Source organism: Schistocerca serialis, chromosome 5 (assembly GCF_023864345.2).
Source record: "Schistocerca serialis cubense isolate TAMUIC-IGC-003099 chromosome 5, iqSchSeri2.2, whole genome shotgun sequence".
Lineage (NCBI taxonomy): Eukaryota > Metazoa > Arthropoda > Insecta > Orthoptera > Acrididae > Schistocerca > Schistocerca serialis.
This window is the reverse complement of record NC_064642.1, coordinates 398,326,167-398,347,348: the sequence shown is the minus strand read 5'-3', so window position 1 is coordinate 398,347,348 and position 21,182 is coordinate 398,326,167. Positions and strand designations below refer to the sequence as shown.

General features: G+C 43.3%; 1 protein-coding gene across 1 annotated transcript in view; it reads right to left on the bottom strand.

The window, feature by feature from the left end:
• The window catches only part of LOC126481965 (hexokinase type 2-like), a 179,067-nt gene extending 167,982 nt beyond the window's left edge, over positions 1-11,085 (bottom strand). The window contains exon 1 of the mRNA XM_050105929.1: positions 11,062-11,085. Within this exon, the coding sequence (XP_049961886.1) occupies positions 11,062-11,085 (24 nt within the window). The remainder of the gene's footprint in view (positions 1-11,061) is intronic.
• Between the last annotated feature and the right edge of the window lie 10,097 nt (positions 11,086-21,182).

Genomic DNA, 21,182 nt, shown 5'->3' with positions numbered 1-21,182 from the left:
GAACTCTTCGAATTCGTAATCCGATTATCACATGCTGTTTCCCATGCCCCGACATAGTTATGTTACACAGCGCCATGTTACAAACTACAATCTGGGGCCATCTAGTGGGAGAGGGTTGCAAAACTTTAGACATGAAGAATAAAGATGTAGAATGTTATTAACATCTGTTTTATTTTAAAAAATTTAAGAATTTTCACATAAAAAATTCGGAGACAGCACTTTTCAGCACACTTTCTTATATTTGAAACGTAAACTTTTCGATTGGAGCACCATCGAACTGGGCTCACTCTGTGTAACATTGAGTGAAGTGGTACATACATGATGGTGCACAGGCGCATTTTGATTTGAATATAAGACGACATCTCACGTGCCAGTATGGTCCAAGACAGACAGGTCGCACACAGCTTGTACCGTACCTTGGCTTGCATTGCCTAACTTCAATATTCTCGGATTTCTCCATTGGACTTGTCTCAAAAATGAAATGTACAGAACTGGAGCAGAGAACTGTACAGTCTTATCAAGATTTATGCCATGTTTCGAGGGTGTCTGAAATAATTTGTCACTCGCTGCAGAGATGAGTGTGGTATTGCCCCAAAATGTGAGTACGACATGTGTAACACATGTTTGAGTATAAATTACAATATGTAATGTGCTAGAGCTGTATTATATTACTTATTAAGGTAGTCTTTGGGTGAAATTTGAGCCCAATTTGATAGGGTCTTAACCTAAAAGTTTACATTTTAAATTCTTTTATACTAAGTAGTGTGGTGTCACCGCCAGACACCACACTTGCTAGGTGGTAGCTTTTAAATTGGTCGTGGTCCGGTAGTATACGTCGGACCCGCGTGTCGCCACTGTCAGTGATCGCAGACCGAGCGCCACCACACGGCAGGTCTAGAGAGACGTACTAGCACTCGCCCCATTTGTACAGCCGACGTTGCTAGGAAAGGTTCACTGAGAATTACGCTCTCAATTGCCGAGATGATAGTTAGCATAGCCTTCAGCTAAGTCAATTGCTACGACCTAGCAAGGTGCCATTTATCCTTTGCTATGTATCTAATGAAGCATGTACAGTAACAAGACCAATGTCACCAATTGTGGATTAAAGTTAAGTATTCCAGCAGCTACGTTCTTTTCTTTTTTCTTTATAATCCCGTCTCCGGCCATCATGATTTAGGTTTTCCGTGATTTCCCTAAATCGCTTCAGGCAAATGCCGGGATGGTTCCTTTGAAAGGACACGGCCGATATCCTTCCCCATCCTTCCCTCACCCGAGCTTGCGCTCCGTCTCTAATGACCTCGTTGTCGACGGGACGTTAAACACTAATCTCCTCCTCCTCCTCTTTTCTTTATAGCATTCATTACATATCCTGTTTCAGACCTCACGCCAGCCTGTGTGAGTTTAAGCGCGTGCCTTTCGGTTACCCGTCACTGTGGACTGGCTGTCTTGTCAGTCCACAACAAGTAGGACGATATTTGATACAGAAGTCAGTGGCAGCTCGTAAACACACATTTGCAGTATCTCACAAATGGCTTGTGTGTGGATCCATGTTTGCTGTTAATGTTTTTGCTTCTGTTATCATATACTTTCATCCGTATCAGTGTTCACTACAAATCACGATACATCCTGAATAGAAATTTTACACTAGGACGCCTCTGGTGCCCCTCTCAGCTTGGTGCCCCAAGGGGTCACTTGACTTGCTTGGGCCTTAAACTACATTGGCTATAGATAAATCAGTTACTATAATCTTTGTTTTGCATTCATTATTTGGGGTAAAGTTATGTAGTGGGTCCTCCCTCCATTTTTGACAATTGACGTACAATGTCTGTAAATAATATGCACAGAAATAATAGGTTCATCACTCATATTAAACATAATTTCTGAACTTACCCCACACTTTTGTTTATAAATAAATTATTTTTATACATAAAAATATGTTTATATATAAAAACAAAGATGAGGTGACTTACCGAACGAAAGCGCTGGCAGGTCGATAGACACACAAACAAACACAAACATACATCTTTAAATATGTCTGCTTGTGTCTGTATGTGTGGATGGATATGTGCGTGTGTGCGAGTGTATACCTGTCCTTTTTTCCTCCTAAGGTAAGTCTTTCCGCTCCCGGGATTGGAATGACTCCTTACCCTCTCCCTTAAAACCCACTTCCGTTCGTCTTCCCCTCTCCTTCCCTCTTTCCTGATGAGGCAACAGTTTGTTGCGAAAGCTTGAATTTTGTGTGTATGTTTGTGTTTGTTTGTGTGTCTATCGACCTGCCAGCGCTTTCGTTCGGTAAGTCACCTCATCTTTGTTTTTATATATAATTTTTCCCACGTGGAATGTTTCCTTCTATTATAATAAAAATATGTTTAATATGGATCGAATGTTGACAACAACAAATTCTTTCGATTGGCAGAAGCCCTGCCACATGGAAAATAGAGTACTGCATCCACCACAAAAGAACCAAGATGTGAAATTTGCGTTTGTTGTACAATAAGGACACTTTCTATGATGAATATCTTGTCATGGGAGAAACAGAGGTAGTGAAAGACTCAGGTGAGTAAGGATGTCCAAATCGAAAGATTACCTCGTTCGCAGGCAACAAACCATGTTATGGGACATATATAAGTATAGTGACAAATTTTGGAGAGAAATATGCTGCGAACTGGAATTAACCTATAAAGTGGTGTAATAAAATGTGTTTCATAGACCATGAAAAATTTGACAGATAGCAGATAACAGCAGAGACACACTGCCTACAGTATTCCTTCCAGTCAACTACATATTGATTTCCAATTTTTAGTCATTCTTCTTCTGCTGCTGCTGCATATCCACTAATGGATGTTTGCGGTCACACCTGCTGTCTTCTGTTCCTCTTACAGTATGGATCAAGTCCCCCACATTTTTTATTCCTGTCCACTGTCTGACATTGCTGAGCTATGACGTCATCCTCCTACCAATTCCTCTCTTGCCTTCTATATTCCCCACGATTATCAGCTGAAAACATGATACCTTTCATTTCGTATCACATGACCTATGTTAAGCTGTTTTCTTATGTTTTATTGTGGTTACTATTCTCAAGATCTCTTGGTTTGTTTTCCTTGCTGTCCATGGAATTTTAAGGATTCTTCGATACAACCACATCTCAAATGCTTCCAACTTGTTATAGTGTTTACTTTCAGTGTCTAACTTTCCACATCATACAAAAGTAGTACTGACCACACATAGCTCTTTATAAATCTAATTCTGAGCTTAAGATCAAAGACAGTGCTTGTAAAAACATAGTTAAATTTCATGAATGCACTGTGGGCCTTCTCTATTCCACATCTGATTTTCATGTGAGACGACCAGTTTTCACGTAACCACATCCCTAAGTAGTTGAACCTATTCTCTCTTTCTATAGGTTGATTGTTATGCATTAGATCTACATTTGATGTTCATTTGAATTGTGAGTGTCTATCATAAATTTTGTCTTTTTGCTGTTGATGCTGAGACCCATATTCCTAATGTGTTCTTCCACTGCAGTACGAAGGTCTTCTAGGCCATTCATGTTATCAGCAATTAAGAATGTGTCATATGCATATCGTATGTTGTTAATCCATACCCCACTTACTTTGACACCTATCTCATGGTCTTCAAGTGCCACCTGGAATACATGTTCTGAGTACAGATTAAAGAGGAGTGGTGAGAGCACACATCATTGTCTAATTCCTTTACAGATTCTTTGTGCTTCTGTCACTTGACTGCCAATTTTAACCTCAGTTGTTTGATTCCAATAAAGATTTTCTGTGCAGTGAATATATTTTCCATCTATGTCAAGTTTATGTTGTTACACTCTGTCAAATGCTTATTCGTAATCTATGAAGCACAGCATTACATCCTTCCTCTGATTGTAGCACTTCGGAACCAATACTTGAATTGCGACCAATGTTCTCTTGTACTACACTTGGTCTAAATCCAAACTGAGAAGTTCCCATATCTCCTTCATACTTCGCAGTTATTCAATATTGAATGATCTTGAGAAATATCTTTAAGGTATGATTTATTAGGCTAATTAGTCTGTAATCTCTACATTTTGTTGCATTGGTCTTCTTGGGCAAAGGGATGAAGAGTGATATAAGCTGTTTATCACGAAATTTCCCAGTATTATTAATCTGATTAAATACTTTTTGGAGAACTAAGATACAGTTATCATCTAATAGTTTCAACTTCACAAAAAATGGTTCAAATGGCTCTAAGCACTATGGGACTTAACATCTGAGGTCATCAGTCCCCTGGACTTAGAACTACTAAAACTTAAGGACATCACACACATCCATTCCCGAGGCAGGATTCAAACCTGTAACTGTAGAAGCAGTGTGGTTCCGGACTGAAGCACCTAGAACCACTTGGCCACAGCGGCCGGCCTAATAGTTTCAACTGGCATTTTATCAAACTAATGTTCGATGCATCAATCTAATGTTCAATGCATCATACACGAGACCGAAGGCCCATGAAATTGAACGGTTTCTTCGAGACATCATGTGCTACAATTCTGAGCCACAAAGAGGAGAAATGGAATACATTCGAAATGTACCCTGTCCTTAACAGGGTACGACAAATTCGCATAGAACTTAAGAAGCATGTTCCATCATATGTTTTCGTTGGCAGCTGCCGCACAATTGTTGTATATGATGGCCAACCGAGGACCTGCTCAGGCTGCGGCTAGGAGGGCCATGTTAGAACTGAGTGTCTGCAGCGCTGCTTTGTTCAGGCGCCCCGCAATGAACTTCCCCAATGATCCACGATGACGTCTCTCCCATTAACGTATGTGGAGGTGGCACGACATGATTTGATGGATGATCAAAACCTGCTACTACCTCAAGCCACTGCGAACTCCGTTGGAGAGTCAGCGCCAATGACGTCAATGACAACACCACCGCAGCCAAATGGTGTAGAGGTTCCTGCAGCCTCTGACCACCATGGCGTCGAGGGCACCTAGCCGCCATCACTGTCAGGGTTGGATACAGGCATTCCCGATGACTGAGACCGTGTCGAGCCCCGCCCTCCAGTGGATGTCGACTCTCGAACCCGCAAGCAAAAGTCACCCAAGAAAAACAAGAAGAGGCGATTGTCAGCTGAAGAATGGGGCAGGGATGTGAGAATGGCAGAAGACATCAACTGCATTGACACGTCTACAGTTGCAACAGATTCCATCGGCCTCATTCACTAGAAGGCGCCTGATGATAAGGAACACACTCGTACATCTGGTGGCCCTGAAAACGAGGCGCATCAGGTAGACTCCCAAAATGTGGGCTCCTGTGAAAGTGGACAGCCACCACTGACCTCCCAATCCTCACTTGGTGATTGGACAAACGACAGGGAGACCAATGATGCACAGCACACATCGATACCTCCTCCAGAGCCCATGGCTGACACTGAACCCGGTGGGCACTACCAGTCAGGGGATCATACGGCACAGTAATGCACGTCATGTGGCTGGGTGGATGTGTGGTGTACAAGCTCACCGTGGGCTAGCACCAGCATACTGCCTCCACCACTTGATTTGTCTCAGTCATACCATGTGGGAACAGTCAATGTCAATGGTGTCCACTTCACTGTCAAGAGCCACATGTTACATGACATGATCAGAGCAGCAGACTTGGACATTGCTCTTCTCCAGGAGGTCCGTCCCGAGCAGCGTTTAGACCTATATGGCTACACCACCTACAGCCTACCCTCTGGTGATGGCGCAGAAGGGACGGCCATCCTTCTCTGAGATGGCATAGAAGTGACGGATGTGACATGGAGAAGGCATTGCTCTCACACTTGGCGCAGTCCATCTTGTTAATGTACACTCCCTATGGTACTTCACACCGTGGTCTTCTATTTGAAGGAGGTAGCCCCATTTCTTGCAAAGAAATATGGACCATTACATAGTGGGTGGCCCGAGGACCAGATACCACATTACGTCTCATGCCCGGCTCTACAGGCACTGGTATGTGACCTCGTGCTCCACGACACATGGCTGTTACATCATGAGAACCAGTGCTGATATATGCACTTTACCGGCCACTCTACCAGTCGTCTGGACCTCTGCATAGCAACCCGTGATGCAGAACTCTGGCCGACGGCCTTCACAGATCATCTCACGTGTATCTGCACTATCGCCTTACCCCAACAACTAACAAGACCTCTCAGAGGCCCATGGATGCTGAACGTCACCCTCCTTTGCAAGGAAGCATGTCGGCAAGCAGTTACTGACACGTGGCGTCGTCGTTTCAGGCGCCTGCCTATGTATGCTTCCACATTGATGTGGTGGCTGAGATGTGTCGAACCTGCACTCCGAAATACCCTGATGGCCTACGGGCTTGACAGAGCGAACTGGCAAAGGACAACATCGGAATTTTACTATAGTGTTATGTGAGCTGGCGACGCAATAGCCGTCTCCCTAACGTCAGATGTCCGTACAATGCATCAAATCTCATCTACTTCGCATCAGGGCAAAGCAGCTAGAAGGTGTTCACATCTATGCGCGAGTACAAGACTGCATCCCCAATGAAACGGCATCGGTCTATCACATTGTGTGCAAGAGGTGTCACCGCAAACGTCAGCTCATTACGGCGCTAAACACGGATGAGGGCGGCTGCGCAGTGACACAAACGGACATAGCGTACATGTTCGCCCAACACTATGGGACCTTGTACATGGAAGATCTGCAAAACGTACATGATTATGACGTGCTGTTGCACGATTTTCCCGCCTCTAGGGACGTGGTACCAGTTGATACTCTGCTCTTGCCCATTACATCCAACGAGCTGCCATAGGCCTTGGCATGTGGAGCACCAAACAAATCGCCTGGGCTGGACGTGTTATCCCTGGAATTCTACCGCTCTTTTTATGAACTTATGGGCGACAAATGGCTCAAATGTTTCAAGAACTGTTCCGCCCTGATTTTACTGTCCCCACGGAATTCACAGACGGCCTCTTGATCCCAGTACCGAAACTGAATGGTGGTTGTAGGTGGCAGGACTTTCACTCACTCACACTCCTCAACAATGACTACAAGATCTTCGTCTGAATCCTCCGCGCACGTCTCCACACCACTATCAGAAAAGCCATCCACACCGATCAGACATGTTTAGGTAATGTCAAAAAAATGGCTCAAATGGCTCTGAGCACTATGGGACTTAACAGCTATGGTCATCAGTCCCCTAGAACTTAGAACTACTTAAACCTAACTAACCTAAGGACATCACACAACACCCAGTCATCACGAGGCAGAGAAAATCCCTGACCCCGCCAGGAATCGAACCCGGGAACCCGGGCGCGGGAAGCGAGAATGCTACCACACGACCACGAGCTGCGGACCTAGGTAGTGTCAGCTACATTCATACAGCGTTAGGAGCATACCACGACATAATTGCTTTGACGGCGGCCTGCTAAATATGAGGCACCCTTGTCGCCATCGATTTTGACCATGTATTTGACCATGGCTTCCTACGCAGTTTTGGAACACATGGGCCTCTCTCTAGAGTCCACACAGGCGGTCCTTTGACTGGACCACTGGAGCGCACTGGTCAATGGTCAACAATTACCAGTCTGATCACATTGTTGTTGGGCAGTCAGTGTGACAAGGGTGCCCCTTGTCGGGTATATAATTCATGGCAGCACTTGAACCAGCTTTACAAGGTCTACAGCAGCGATTAACAGGCATGTCCCTGAGGGACGTGACCTTTCGTTGTGGTGCATTTGCCGATGATGTGATGTTCCTGGCCAGATCAGAGGATGAAATGCATATAGCGCTCCAGTGGCTATGCCAGTACGGGGCGGTCACTGGGAACATCATCAACATGAAGAAGACAAAATATATGGATGTCGCCGGGGGGCTTTTCCATGCAATGGCGGTGCCCTTTGACAAGGTGCTCATACTCAAATGTTTAGGAGTGAAGTTCTATACCAATGTTCACCGGTCGCTGGCAGCTATGTACTGCCAGCTCCTACACCAGACGCGTGCTCTGATATGGGACAACAAATTGCGTTGCATGGATATGCTCCTCAGAACATATTATGTCAACACCTATCTTGTCTCCAAACTGAACAATTTTGTGCATGTCCTTCACTTGCCGGTTACAATGGCCGACAGATTTCAAGCAGCCTATTGACATTTCGTGAGCGTCGGCCTTGTTTTTAAAGTCCGATACGCAATCCTGACACTTCCGCAGTGGGCGGGCGGTATCGGTTTAATTCATGTCTATAAACATGCGTGACTGCTTTATCTCAACACTACACGTTGCACGTGGACCTCTGCCCATGCCACTCTGATGTGCACCCTGATCACTGATGTGGCACCACACTCTCTGCATTCCCCGGTTTCTGTAGGACACATTTCACTGGCACTCACCCACATCAGAGAGCTCTTGATTGACCTCAGCTACTTACGGTCAGACCTTCTGATGACAGGATGCCCAGCATGAAAGACTATTATCACCTCTATCAACAGTAGCAACCTATCAATACAGTCGCACACAGACATCTTGTTGTTGCCTGGAAAACGTTGTGGCGAGTGGTACACACACCTTTTCTACCTACAACGGTATGTTCATTGTGGTACATGGTTGTGAATGGGAATTTCACTACTCCTCAGGGGCTACATTCCATTGATTTGACGGGCGACCCCATGTGTCTGATAAGCTCAGTCATTGACTCGGATGCACACCGCCTGACTTCTGCTGCGACCAGTGAGTGCTGGCTACTCATACAGTGCATGCTGGCATTACTCTTGCAGCGATTGCCGGAGTCTATCTCCCGTGATGATATATTGTGCCCCGATGGCATATACTTTCCATCAACCAGGACGAACGCCGTTAACTGGCTAAAAAACATTGCCCTTTACTACATATTTTCCGATGCTCACAAAGGCACACTCGACTTTTGGTCCCCACTGATGACGATACACGCAGCTTTCAGCTGCCACCCAAAGTACAGAACTGTTTCGCAAATTATTTAGGTTCATTATTTGCAGATCCTCCTGCTCACTGGGGCGTTCCGGGTATGAGACACTGAAAATCAAGAAAAATCCTCGAGCATATTGATCCTCTATGGACGGAATAGGGGGAACCCCTCCCAACAGACGAGAAGACGACTCGGGCGCTCGGCTATGGCAGTTGAAGGATCGTTTTTTTTTTTAATGGAACTAAAATAAATCCAAAAATACAGTAAAAAATAAAAAAATTAACAAATTATAAAAATTAAAAAAAGAAGTTGGTAGAGCACTCCGATGCAGAGTGAAAATTTCATTCTACTTTCCTGTCTTCTGCTGTCCTATTGCTCATCTGATTTTGATAATTGTGATGGCAGGACCCGATAGACCCTAGTCAACTTTATTTTCTCGTACTTCAAGTGTTTCATCTGCAGAAAGATTGTTAATATAATCCTCCCAGATAGTTTTCTTTGGCTGATTAGTGATTTCATATGAGATAAAATTCGTGCTAATCCAAAAATACACCCACGTAAAGTGATAGTCAATGTTAGCTACGAGCAAATCAAAAACCTGCCCTTACTAAGCTTTGTTTCTCATGCCTATTATTTCCTTTAACGAGGTATCACCTTATAAACTCATCATTCAAATGCTTTTTCGATACTAGCTGCATTAGTGATCAGCATCCATCATGTCAACCTTCCCTGTTTCACGATGGAATCACTGGATATGTAGCAATCTAAGATTTATTTATGGCCCACGTTAAAAAAATTATCACAAACTATTGATTTGTCGACAGAAACCAAAGACAACACAAGTGTCGTCAGAGAAAGATAGCAAAAATCTAATGTTTATACGTCACGCCGGTATTTTCCAACTTTTCACTTATACGAATCGTTGATGATGATCATGACTAATGATGATTTGTGGGTTACGGCACCAAACATCGAGGTCATAATCGTCCTTGCTTGAACTGAATATAGACGAGCTTGTTGAAAATCTAGTACAAAATAACAACAAACTGTAAACCCTAAGTTGTATGCACACACAAAATTGAAAACTGCTCTCTAGATACGGCGTAACTTTACAGAATGAAGTTATAAAACGAAAAAAACACACGTAGGCAGATGTATCTTGAGACATGTCATATCTTCCGTTATGGCACAGGCATGACTGATGGGATACACAGTTTCAAGCAAAATACATAATCTGGTATAGCTAAACCGCGAATCCTTCCTGAAAATTCAGCCTTTTAGGGGAAGCACATGAAATACGTTTTTAAACACTGTCAGTTATTGTTAATCACTATATTCATGTTCCTTAGTTGCTCAAATGCCGGATCGAAGGCATCATCATTTAAGCTCTCGCAGATGTTTTCGTCATCTACCTCGTTACAAATAGAAATTTATATTCTAAATGAACATATTAACTGTAATGACAACAAACCACTTCAGGTTTACTTTTATCTTATTGCAAATCGAGAACTATACACGGATAATCCGCAAGCCGTATAATCTTTACACTTATGATCGAGAGCCTGCTGTAATAACTACTTTCGCTTCTGAGAACTAACGACCAGTTGTCGAAACTGAACAATGCTGAAATAAAATTCAGACACTTGGGAATGAAAAACAACATTAAGTGAATTGTTTGAGCGTATACAGCATAGTAAAACTTGGTAGGAAACACTAGCAATTGAGGTCGCGTATAGCTGGTGCTAATGATACAAATAATAATAATAATAATAAAATAATACTTCATATTGTGCTGTTCAAGGGAGACCGCTAACATATATGGTCAGAAATCTCTATTGAGATTTTCTGGATCTCCACCCACAATTTGGCGCTCCTGAAACACAGGTTTTAGCTCCCTGATTCGCATATACATGACAGCCGGGCAAACTTCAGTTCCGCATTTTGTAGAGTGCAATTAGAAACATTAAAACCCCAAAGCAACACAAAAATATGTTACATAAGCATTGTATAGTAGCTTTTAAGGTGTGCTCACATTACAGTTTCGTTATTTAATGTTATTTGTACTTGTAAAGGCCAAAAACTGTGAGTTCGCTAAAATCACACAACATATGGGGAATGCATACTTACCGGTTCGCTCGGCTGCGGAGGCATGGTTGAGCACTAAGACGTTGGTGTAGATATTTTGATTTCTCGGATTTCTCAAGGAAACAGACTTACACAACATTCCTTAACATAGTGCAACACTTAAAGTAATAACCTCGGAAAAGAATTTATGGGGGTAAGCGAAAAAGGAAACAGACCTCCGAAAATAGGCTGAATAAACATTTGCTGTAGTCTTAATACAGTCCTAATCCTTCATGTGTATTCCCTGGAGCTCTGTTCAGTGTCTTGGAATACATATTCGCAATCAAATTCAGTCAGAGATGCTACACAGCTTCTCATGTCCGTCTATTGGATCGTCGTTAAAAATCACGTTATGAGCTACGAAATGGATAAATTTTGTTTTATGTTTCGTTACAGTGATGGCTCATCAGTAGCATCGATTCTGTATATATTATTGTAATTGAATTTTTTTCTTAGCGTAATTTGTTTCCATAAGTTGAGTAGCAGAGGTTTTTATTTTTTTTAACAAAAAACTGTATAACTGTTGGTGTATTGCTTTTGTCTAAACTGACGTGAAATGTAATTGTTAGATGGTTGCCACGAGAAATATTAAACTTGACTTGTTTCCCTGTTTTGGTGAAAAGTAGATACTTGCTACAGTTAAAAGCTTGCGTTTGACACAGAGCAAAACCGAACTGGATGAAGTCGAAGCGCAGTTTGCGTTCCCAGTATACAGGGTGTTAAACCTCCCTGATTTCAAAGACCCAGGGAAAAAAAAACACAGTCGATAGGACAATCAAAAATGCACCACATTGTAGAGTTTCTCAAAGAATTTATTTATTTATCATCAATACACCTTCACATGTGAAACATTTGTAGCATGAAGAATATCGAGTCCATGTTCAGTTTGTTGCCAGATTCTTTGTAATATTTCCTCTGTTATTGTTGCAATCGCATTAGTGATACAATGTCGCAACGTAGGAATATCGTCCACTTTGGTAGCATACACACGGTTCTTCACGAATCCCCACATGAAGAAATCAAGCAGTGTAATGTCGGGTGAACGCGGTGGCCAGGCAATGGGTCCTCCACGTCCGATCCAACGACTGGAAAATTTCCTATCCAAGAACTTGCAAACAGCCATTGACCAATGAGGTGGAGCTCCATCTTGTTGAAAAATGATGTTGGGTTGCAAGTCTTACATCTGAGGTTACACAAACTGCTCCAACATGTCCAGATACACTGACCCATCCACTGTTTGTTCTGCAAAGAAGAATGGTCCAACAATCCTGTCATGCATTAGCCCGCACCAGACGTTTAGTTTAGGGCTATCACGAACATGTTCAATGACAACGTGAGGATTTTGCGAACCCCAAATCCCTTCTTGATAGATGAAAGGTTACCTCATCTGCGAAAAACATCTTTCCAAGAAACTGGCATCCATATCAATATGCTGCAGCATATCCGCAGCAAATTGTTGTCAGTGTGGTTTGTCATTCGGCATCAGATGTTGCAGAATTTGCACTTTGCAAGCACATATACGAAGACGCTGGTGAACTACACGATGCAATGTTGACCAAGGTACATCAAGTTGCCTAGAATTGACTTACGTGGGCATCTGAGAAACGTTTGTCTGATATCCTCCCCAGTCTCTTCTGAAACTCCATAACGTGCACCTCCAAATGTGTCAGAACACTTCCTGTTGCCAGAAACTTGCTATATCATTCCTAAATTGTTTTCGCATCAGACGGATCACATTCATACACACGACGATAATTTCTTTGCACAGTAATCGGCGATTTTGTTTCTGCAAACCACACTACTGCTTGCGCGTGCTGCTGTGGAGTCTCCATTTTCATTTCAAGCGACCATGCTGCGCTCTGACGACAACACTTGGCACTTCTGATGCGGGAATATAAATTCTTTGAGATGCTCTACAATATGATGAATTTTTCGTTGTCATATCTACTGTGGTTTTTTATCCTGGTCTTTGGAATCAGGGAGGTTTGCATGGTACACCAATACTTGTAAAAGGCGTGGCAAAGCCACAGAAGATGTTCATTCTGATTGGGGCATAGTGGTTACTGCACATAAAACTCTAGAAAAATTATAAATATTATATCATGAATAATTGGCGAATGAAAATTCACGATGCAGCCGATACTGTAGACATATCTTACGAATGAATGCAAAAAAGCTGCATGGTTATGTGCATGTGCAAAAATTGGAGGGTCTTTGCACAGCCTGCAGGATCTCTCGATTGGCTTCATAATGGTGGATTAAGTTTCCTTGTTAAATTTGTTTTCACACTCGCAGTCCCGGTTCCAAACCGCCGCTATAATAAAAATGGGAAGAGGCAAAGGAGTGTGTACTGCAATAAGGTGAAACTCGATTTATTGGCTAGACGAGATATATGCTGACACTAACTTTTATTGGATAGAAAAGAGTAGAGGAATTTCTAAATAATAAGGTGAAACTCGATTTATTGGCTAGACGAGATATATGCTGACACTAACTTTTATTGGATAGAAAAGAGTAGAGGAATTTCTAAATAATATCTTGATCATTTGGATACAGGTAATATCACAACAATGCTCTCTCAGGTTTATTCGGATTACACTCGGTTTTTAATGCTCTGTTTCAAACCCTGTTTGTAAATGTGCTAAAACAGTAAAAAAAAACATTTTTGGACTTCCATGTCAATTTGTTGTTATGTGATGTCAAGTGTCATCTGACAAACTGAAACTGGGCTTGAACTGAGAGAAATAAAAGCAGGTTGGCTACACTTCAGGCGATCGCTGACTGTCTTGCCATGGCGACCTGATCTTCAACTTCGCTCCTTAGCATGTCGCGCATTGAGTTAGCCAAGCCATAGTCGTGACGTTTTCATTGAGATTAGCCGTTTTCATTGTAGACAATGTTTTGGTTACCGTATGCCTAAAAATAAACTATTAGTTTACTACATACGTTCGTAGCGTTTTTTCATAAGTTTAATCAACACCACAGATAAACATAACAGAGACTTTAGTCAACAATAATAAAGTCTCTGCATTATTTACAATAGACTGCCAATGCTAGGGTAATTTTTACATTCTGCGACAGCAGAAATCAGGAGGTTTTGAGGCGAAGAACTCGTCGAGGTATGCTCGGAGCACATTTTCATCCGGAAAGTTAGGTCCATGAAGCTTATTCGATAGAGAGCGGAAAATGTGAAAATCTGAGGGCGTAAGATCTCGTGAGTGAGGTGTGTGCAGAATGACTTCACAACCAAACTCCTATGTAGTGTTTTTGTAGTCTAGCAGAATGCGGCTAGGCGTTATCGTAGAGTAGCATTACTTCATGCAATTTTCCTAATTGCGTCTGCAAGACGTCTCAGTTGTTGTCAGTAAATGACAGCAGTGATGGTTTCTATTCACGCAAACTAAGTTGACACTCGGCACGGTGTCTGGTGAGAGCGACCATAAATGGGCGATACCTTTACGGTCACTACCAACAGCCACAACGCCGAGTGTGAACTTAGATAGCGCGAATAATATACCTCGGAGAAGCAATTCATAGTATACCACACCGTCGCTGCTCCACCATATGCATAACAATATCCATGGATGAGCGCAGGTCTTTGTATGGGGAGTTTCTGCCTTTTTACGGCTCAAACATTCCTTTCTCTACCTTATGTTGGCATCTGCAAAATACTCACGCTAATTCTTTACAGACGAATGGAAAAACTGGTAGAAGCCGACCTCGGGGAAGATCAGTTTGGATTCCGTAGAAATGTTGGAACACGGGAGGCAATACTGACCCTACGACTTATCTTAGAAGAAAGGAAAGGCAAACCTACGTTTCTAGCATTTGTAGACTTAGAGAAAGCTTTTGACAATGTTGACTGGAATAATCTCTTTCAAATCATGAAGGTGGCAGCGGTAAAATACTGGGAGCGAAAGACTATTTACAATTTGCACAGAAACCAGAGGGCAGTTATAAGAGTCGAGGGACATGAAAGGGAAGCAGTGGTTGGGAAAAATCCATGGAGAAGAAATAATAACTTTGAGGTTCGCCGATGACATTGTAATTCTGTCAGAAACAGCAAAGGACTTGGAAGAGCAGTTGAACGGAATGGACAGTGTCTTGAAAGGAGGGTATAAGATGAACATCAACAAAAGCAAAACGAGGATAATGGAATGTAGTCGAATTAAGTCGGGTGATGCTGAGGGAATTAGATTAGGAAATGAGACACTTAAAGTAGTAAAGGAGTTTTGCTATTTGGGGACAAAATAACTGATGATGGTCGAAGTAGAGAGGATATAAAATGTAGACTGACAATGGCAAGGAAAGTGTTTCTGAAGAAGAGAAATTTATTAACATCGAGTATAGATTTAATTGTCAGAAAGTCGTTTCTGAAAGTATTTGTATGGACTGCAGCCATGTATGGAAGTGAAACGTGGACGATTAATAGTTTAGGCAAGAAGAGAATAGAAGCTTTTGAAATGTGGTGCTACAGACGAATGCTGAAGATTAAATGGGTAGATCACGTAACTAATGAGGAGGTACTGAATAGAATTGGAGAGAAGAGAAATTAGTGCACAACTTGACTAGAAGAAGGGATCGGTTGGTGGGGCATATTCTGAGGCATCAAGGGATCACCAATTTAGTACTGGAGGGCAGCGTGGAGGGTAAAAATCGTAGAGGGAGACCAATAGATGAATACACTAAGCAGAATCAGAAGGATGTAGGCTGCAGTAGGTACTGGGAGATGAAGAAGCTTGCACAGGATAGAGTAGCATGGAGATCTGCATCAGACCAGTCTCAGGACTGAAGACCACAACAACAACAACAACATGTTAGCATACTAAAGATACCATTTCTCGTCGCCAGTAAAGATACAGGATGGGAATGGCCGGTGATTTTCATGAGCCAATTGGTGATTTTTGGCTTAGAGCATGTGGTACCCAAATGTTCGACTCTTCCCCATTATTAGCAAATGTCACACGATGTTGGAATGATCATAATGCATCATATTTGCTAGTTATCAAGTACACTGACGTGGATCGTTGTGCATTAATGTGTTTAAACGATCGTCATCAAACCCTGAAGATCTTCTGGAATGTGGAGAGTCACTGATGTCAAAACGATCCTCCTTAAAACAATAAAACTGTTTTCTTGCCATACTCTGTTCAATGACATTATCCCCATACAAGGCGCAAATGTTCCTGGCTGCTTTCCCTGCTGTTAGCCCTCTAACTGATCTCATTCAGAAAATATGTCTCAAATGTTCCGATTTCTCCACTTGGCATTCCACTATGTACCGTCCATATGGTTCAAATGGCTGTGAGCACTATGGGACTCAACTGCTGTGCTCATAAGTCCCCTAGAACTTAGAACTACTTAAACCTAATGAACCTAAGGACATCACACACATCCATGCCCGAGGCAGGATTCGAACCTGCGACCATAGCGGTCGCGCGGTTCCAGACTGTAGCGCCTTTAACCGCTCGGCCACTCCGGCCGGCGTACCGTCCATAGCTTCACTCATTACCTCCATATAACAAATAAAAGTATGTGAACTCAAATATCAACAGTGAACTACAAATACAAAATGACAATCGATAAATAAACCCATAGTTGTTTAAGAAGGTTCGATTAACCGAGAAATATGCTTTTGTAAAAAGTAACACAGGTTAACATAAAGATTATTTATAATACTCCCAGTTTTTTAATTTGAAAATGTGGTAGCCGTTTTCACGCAATTCTTCAGGCTTCTCCCGCGATTTGTTGACGTATCTTTGTTGTAGGGTGTAATGCCGGACTCAAATTGATTCGTTGCCTTCATCAGCAACTAATGTAGACGATGAGTCACGTCACCGAAATACAGACGACGATATCCAGCAGTACACCCGACAACTCAAGATTGTCATGTTAAACACTGAGTCGGCAAATGTAAGGGATAGCGATGTGCATATATGATGGCGGTAGTATCGCGTGCGCAAGGTATAAAAGGGCAGAGCGTTTATGGAGCTGTCATTGGTACTCAGGTGATTCGTATGAAAAGGTTTCCGACGTGATTATTACCACACAACGCAAATTAACAGACGTTGAATGCGGAATGCTAGTCGGGGCTAGACGTATGGGACAGAGCCACAGTGTCAAGACTACACCGAGAATACCAAATTTCAGGCATTAGCTCTCACCACGGACAACGCAGAGGCCGTCGACCTTCACTTAGCGACCGACAGCAGCGGCGTTTGCGTAGAGTTGTCAGTGCTAACAGGCAAACAACAATGCGTGAAATAACCGCAGACATCAATGTGGGACATATGAGGAACGTATCCGTTAGGATGGCGCAGCCAAATGTGGCGTTAATGGGCTCTGGAAGCAGACGACCGACGCGAATGCCTTTGCTAACAGCACAACATCGCCCGCAGCTCCTCTCCCGGGCTCATAACCGTATCGATTGGATCCTGGACGACTGGAAAAGCACGGCCTGGTCAGATGAGTCCTGATTTCAGCTGGTATGAGCTGGTGGTACGGTTCGTCTGTGGCGCAGACCCCACGAAGCCATGGATCCAAGTCGTCAAAAAGGCACCGTGCAAGCCAGTGGTGGCTCCATAATGGTGTGGACTGTGTTTTACATGAAATGAACTGGGTTCTCTGGTACAACTGAATCTATTGTTGACTGGAAATCGTCGTGTATAGTACACTACTGACCATTAAAATTGCTACACCACGAAGATAACGTGGCCGGCCGGTGTGACCAAGCGGTTAAAGACGCTACAGTCTGGAACCGCGTGACCACTACGGTCGCAGGTTCGAATCCTGCCTCGGGCATGGATGTGTGTAATGTCCTTAGGTTAGTTAGGCTTAAGTAGTTCTAAGTTCTAGGGGACTGATGACCTTAGAAGTTAAGCCCCATAGTGCTCAGAGCCATTTGAACCATTTTTTGAAGATAACGTGCTACAGACGCGAAATTTAACCGACAGGAAGAAGATGCTGTGATATGCAAATGATTAGCTTTTCAGACCATTCACACAAGGTTGGCGGCCGTGGCACCCCACCTGCACATTCCGCAAGTAACACTAGGCTGACCCTTGACAGGATCTTCGACGGGCGTTTCATAGGACGTGGAGGACGCATAAATTGGCCAGCCCGTTCTCCTGATCTTACACCTCTGGACTTCTTTCTGTGGGGTACGTTAAAGGAGAATGTGTACCGTGATGTGCCTACAACTCCAGAGGATGTGTAACAACGTATTGTGGCAGCCTGCGGCGACATTACACCAGATGTACTGCGGCGTGTACGACATTCATTACGCCAGAGATTGCAATTGTGTGCAGCAAATGATGGCCACCACATTGAACATCTATTGGCCTGACATGTCGGGACACACTCTATTCCACTCCGTAATTGAAAACGGGAATCCCCTTGTGTACGTGTACCTCACCCCTCATGGTAACGTACATGTGCGTCAGTGAAAAAGACCAATAAAAAGGTGTTAGCATGTGGACGTAATGTGCTGTTCCAGTCTCTTCTGTACCTAAGGTCCATCACCGTTCCCTTTGGATCCCTACGTAATTCGGTGCTCCCCGTTACACACGATCGAACAGCGGAGGAGTGGTACTCAAGCGTCAACTTTAGGTTACAATATCTCCGGATGCAATTAACATTTTACATTGCAACAAACGGCACTGATTACGTATTTGTTTATATGTTCAGATCTGCTAACAAAACTAACAGGATTCCATTTAAAAAACGTAGGTTTGTGTTAAAAAACATACTTCCGTGCATTTTTGTATGGTTTGTATTAACCAATTACACTAGCCCCTCTCCTCACATTCGGTCTGTGGAATCGATTCGTCAGTATTTGATGTGGTTTACGAAATATACCCAGCGGTAACGTTAGGTGACTCACCCTGTATACACTGCACAACTATTTCAACCGAAGGTGCTAATTTTTCTACAAATATCCATGGCTTTCTACTGATTTCCACTACTGTATGCTTTATCTACTATTTGTTTTATGTGGTCATTCCACTTAATGTCGCTCCAGGTGGTTACTTCTAGACGTCTTGCTTTGATACTGTTTCCAGCTATTTGTCATGTGCGAGCTGAAAAGAGCGATACGAGTGGTAGATGATTTCAATGCGAGGACTAAAAGCCCTAAAAAGTCAATGCCGAAGAGAGTTGTTGAGGTAATGAGGAAGAACGGAGGTTGGACAAAGTACTAGCAATGCAATAGCACAACAGGGTAGTGAGTGCCTTTATACCAACTTCTATCTAGTAAATACAAAAGCCTTATTTTGTTAGTCGTGTAATGGAACAAACGATGTAATTCCGTCATGATTGTTTGTCTTATATGCGCCTACAACATACATAATAAATTCTATAGATGCCGCTGCAAACAGTGTACTATTACTATCGCAAGGATCCTGTCTTTATACTGATTTCCACTACTGTGATACAGATATATTTAACCAGTGGATAGTTTGCCTAGGAGTTTCCTAATGTGTGTTTTTATCGCGTACTGGTCGGCATCTGCTGTGATGCGAAAGATCTTATTCTGCAGTGTTTGCAGTTTGTCTAGAGGCGAATTTTCTGCCATAAACCACACCTCTGATCCATACAGCATCGTCGGAAGGATGACACTCTTATACCCTACTGGCCTTTAAAATTACTACACCATGAAGATGACGTGATACAGACGCGAAATTTAACCGATAGGAAGAAGATGCTGTGATATGCAAATGATTAGTTTTTCAGAGCATTCACACAAGGTTGGCGCCGGTGGCAACACCTGCAACGTGCTGACTGAGGAAAGTTTCCAACAGATTTCTCATACACTAACAGCAGTTGACCGGCGTTGCCTGGTGAAACGATGCCTCGTGTAAGGAAGAGAAAGGCGTACCATCACGTTTCCGACTTTGGTAAAGGTCGGATTGTAGCCTATCACGATTGCGGTTTATCGTATCGCGACATTGCTGCTCACGTTGGTCGAGATCCAATGACTGTTAGCAGAATATGGAATCGGTGTGTTCAGGAGGGTAATACGGAACGCCGTGTTGGATCCCAACGGCCACAGATCACTAGCAGTCGAGACGACAGGCATCTTATCCGCATGGCTGTAACGGATCGTGCAGCCACGTCTCGATTCCTGAGTCAACAGATGAGGACGTTTGCAAGACAACATCCATTTGCACGAACACTTCGACGACGTTTGCAGCAACATGGACTATCAGCTCGGAGACCATAGCTGCGGTTACCCATGACGCTGCATCACAGACGGGAGCGCCTGCGATGGTGCACTCATCGACGAACCTGGATGCACGAATGGCTAAATGTCATTTTTTCGGATGAATCCAGGTTCTGTTTACAGCATCATGATGGTCGCATCCGTGTTTGGAGAGATCGCGGTGAACGCACATTGGAAGCCTGTATTCGTCACCGCCATACTGGCGTATCACCCGGCGTGATGGTATGGTTACACATCTCGGTCACCTCTTGTTCGCATTGACGTGGACGTTATGTAGACGTGGACGTTATGTAGACGTGGACGTTACATTTCAGATGTGTTATGACCCGTGGCTCTACCCTTCATTCGATCCCTGCGAAACCCTACATTTCAGCAGGATAATGCACGACCGCATGTTGCAGGTACTACACGGGCCTTTCTTTATACAGAAAATGTGCGACTGCTGCCCTTGCCAGCACATTCTCCAAATCTCTCACCAACTGAAAACGTCTGTCAATGGTGGCCGAGCAACTGGCTCGTCACAATACACCAGTCACTACTCCTGACGAACTGTGGTATCGTGTTGAAACTGCATGGGCAGCTGTACCTGAACACGCCGTCCAAGCTCTGTTTGAGTCAATGCCCAGGCGTATCAAGGCCGTTATTACGGCCAGAGGTGGTTGTTCTGGGTACTCATTTCTCAGGATCTATGCACCCAAATTGCGTGGAAATGTAATCACATGTCAGTTCTAGTATAATATATTTGTCCAATGAATACTAGTTTATCATCTCCATTTCTTATTGGTGTAGCAATTTTAATGGCCAGTAGTGTAGATTTTTAGCTTTATCTCTGTTGATAGCCCCCACCCCCCCTCCCCACCCCCCACTCCACCCTTAAAGAGAGGATAGAACTGATAGTAAGCAG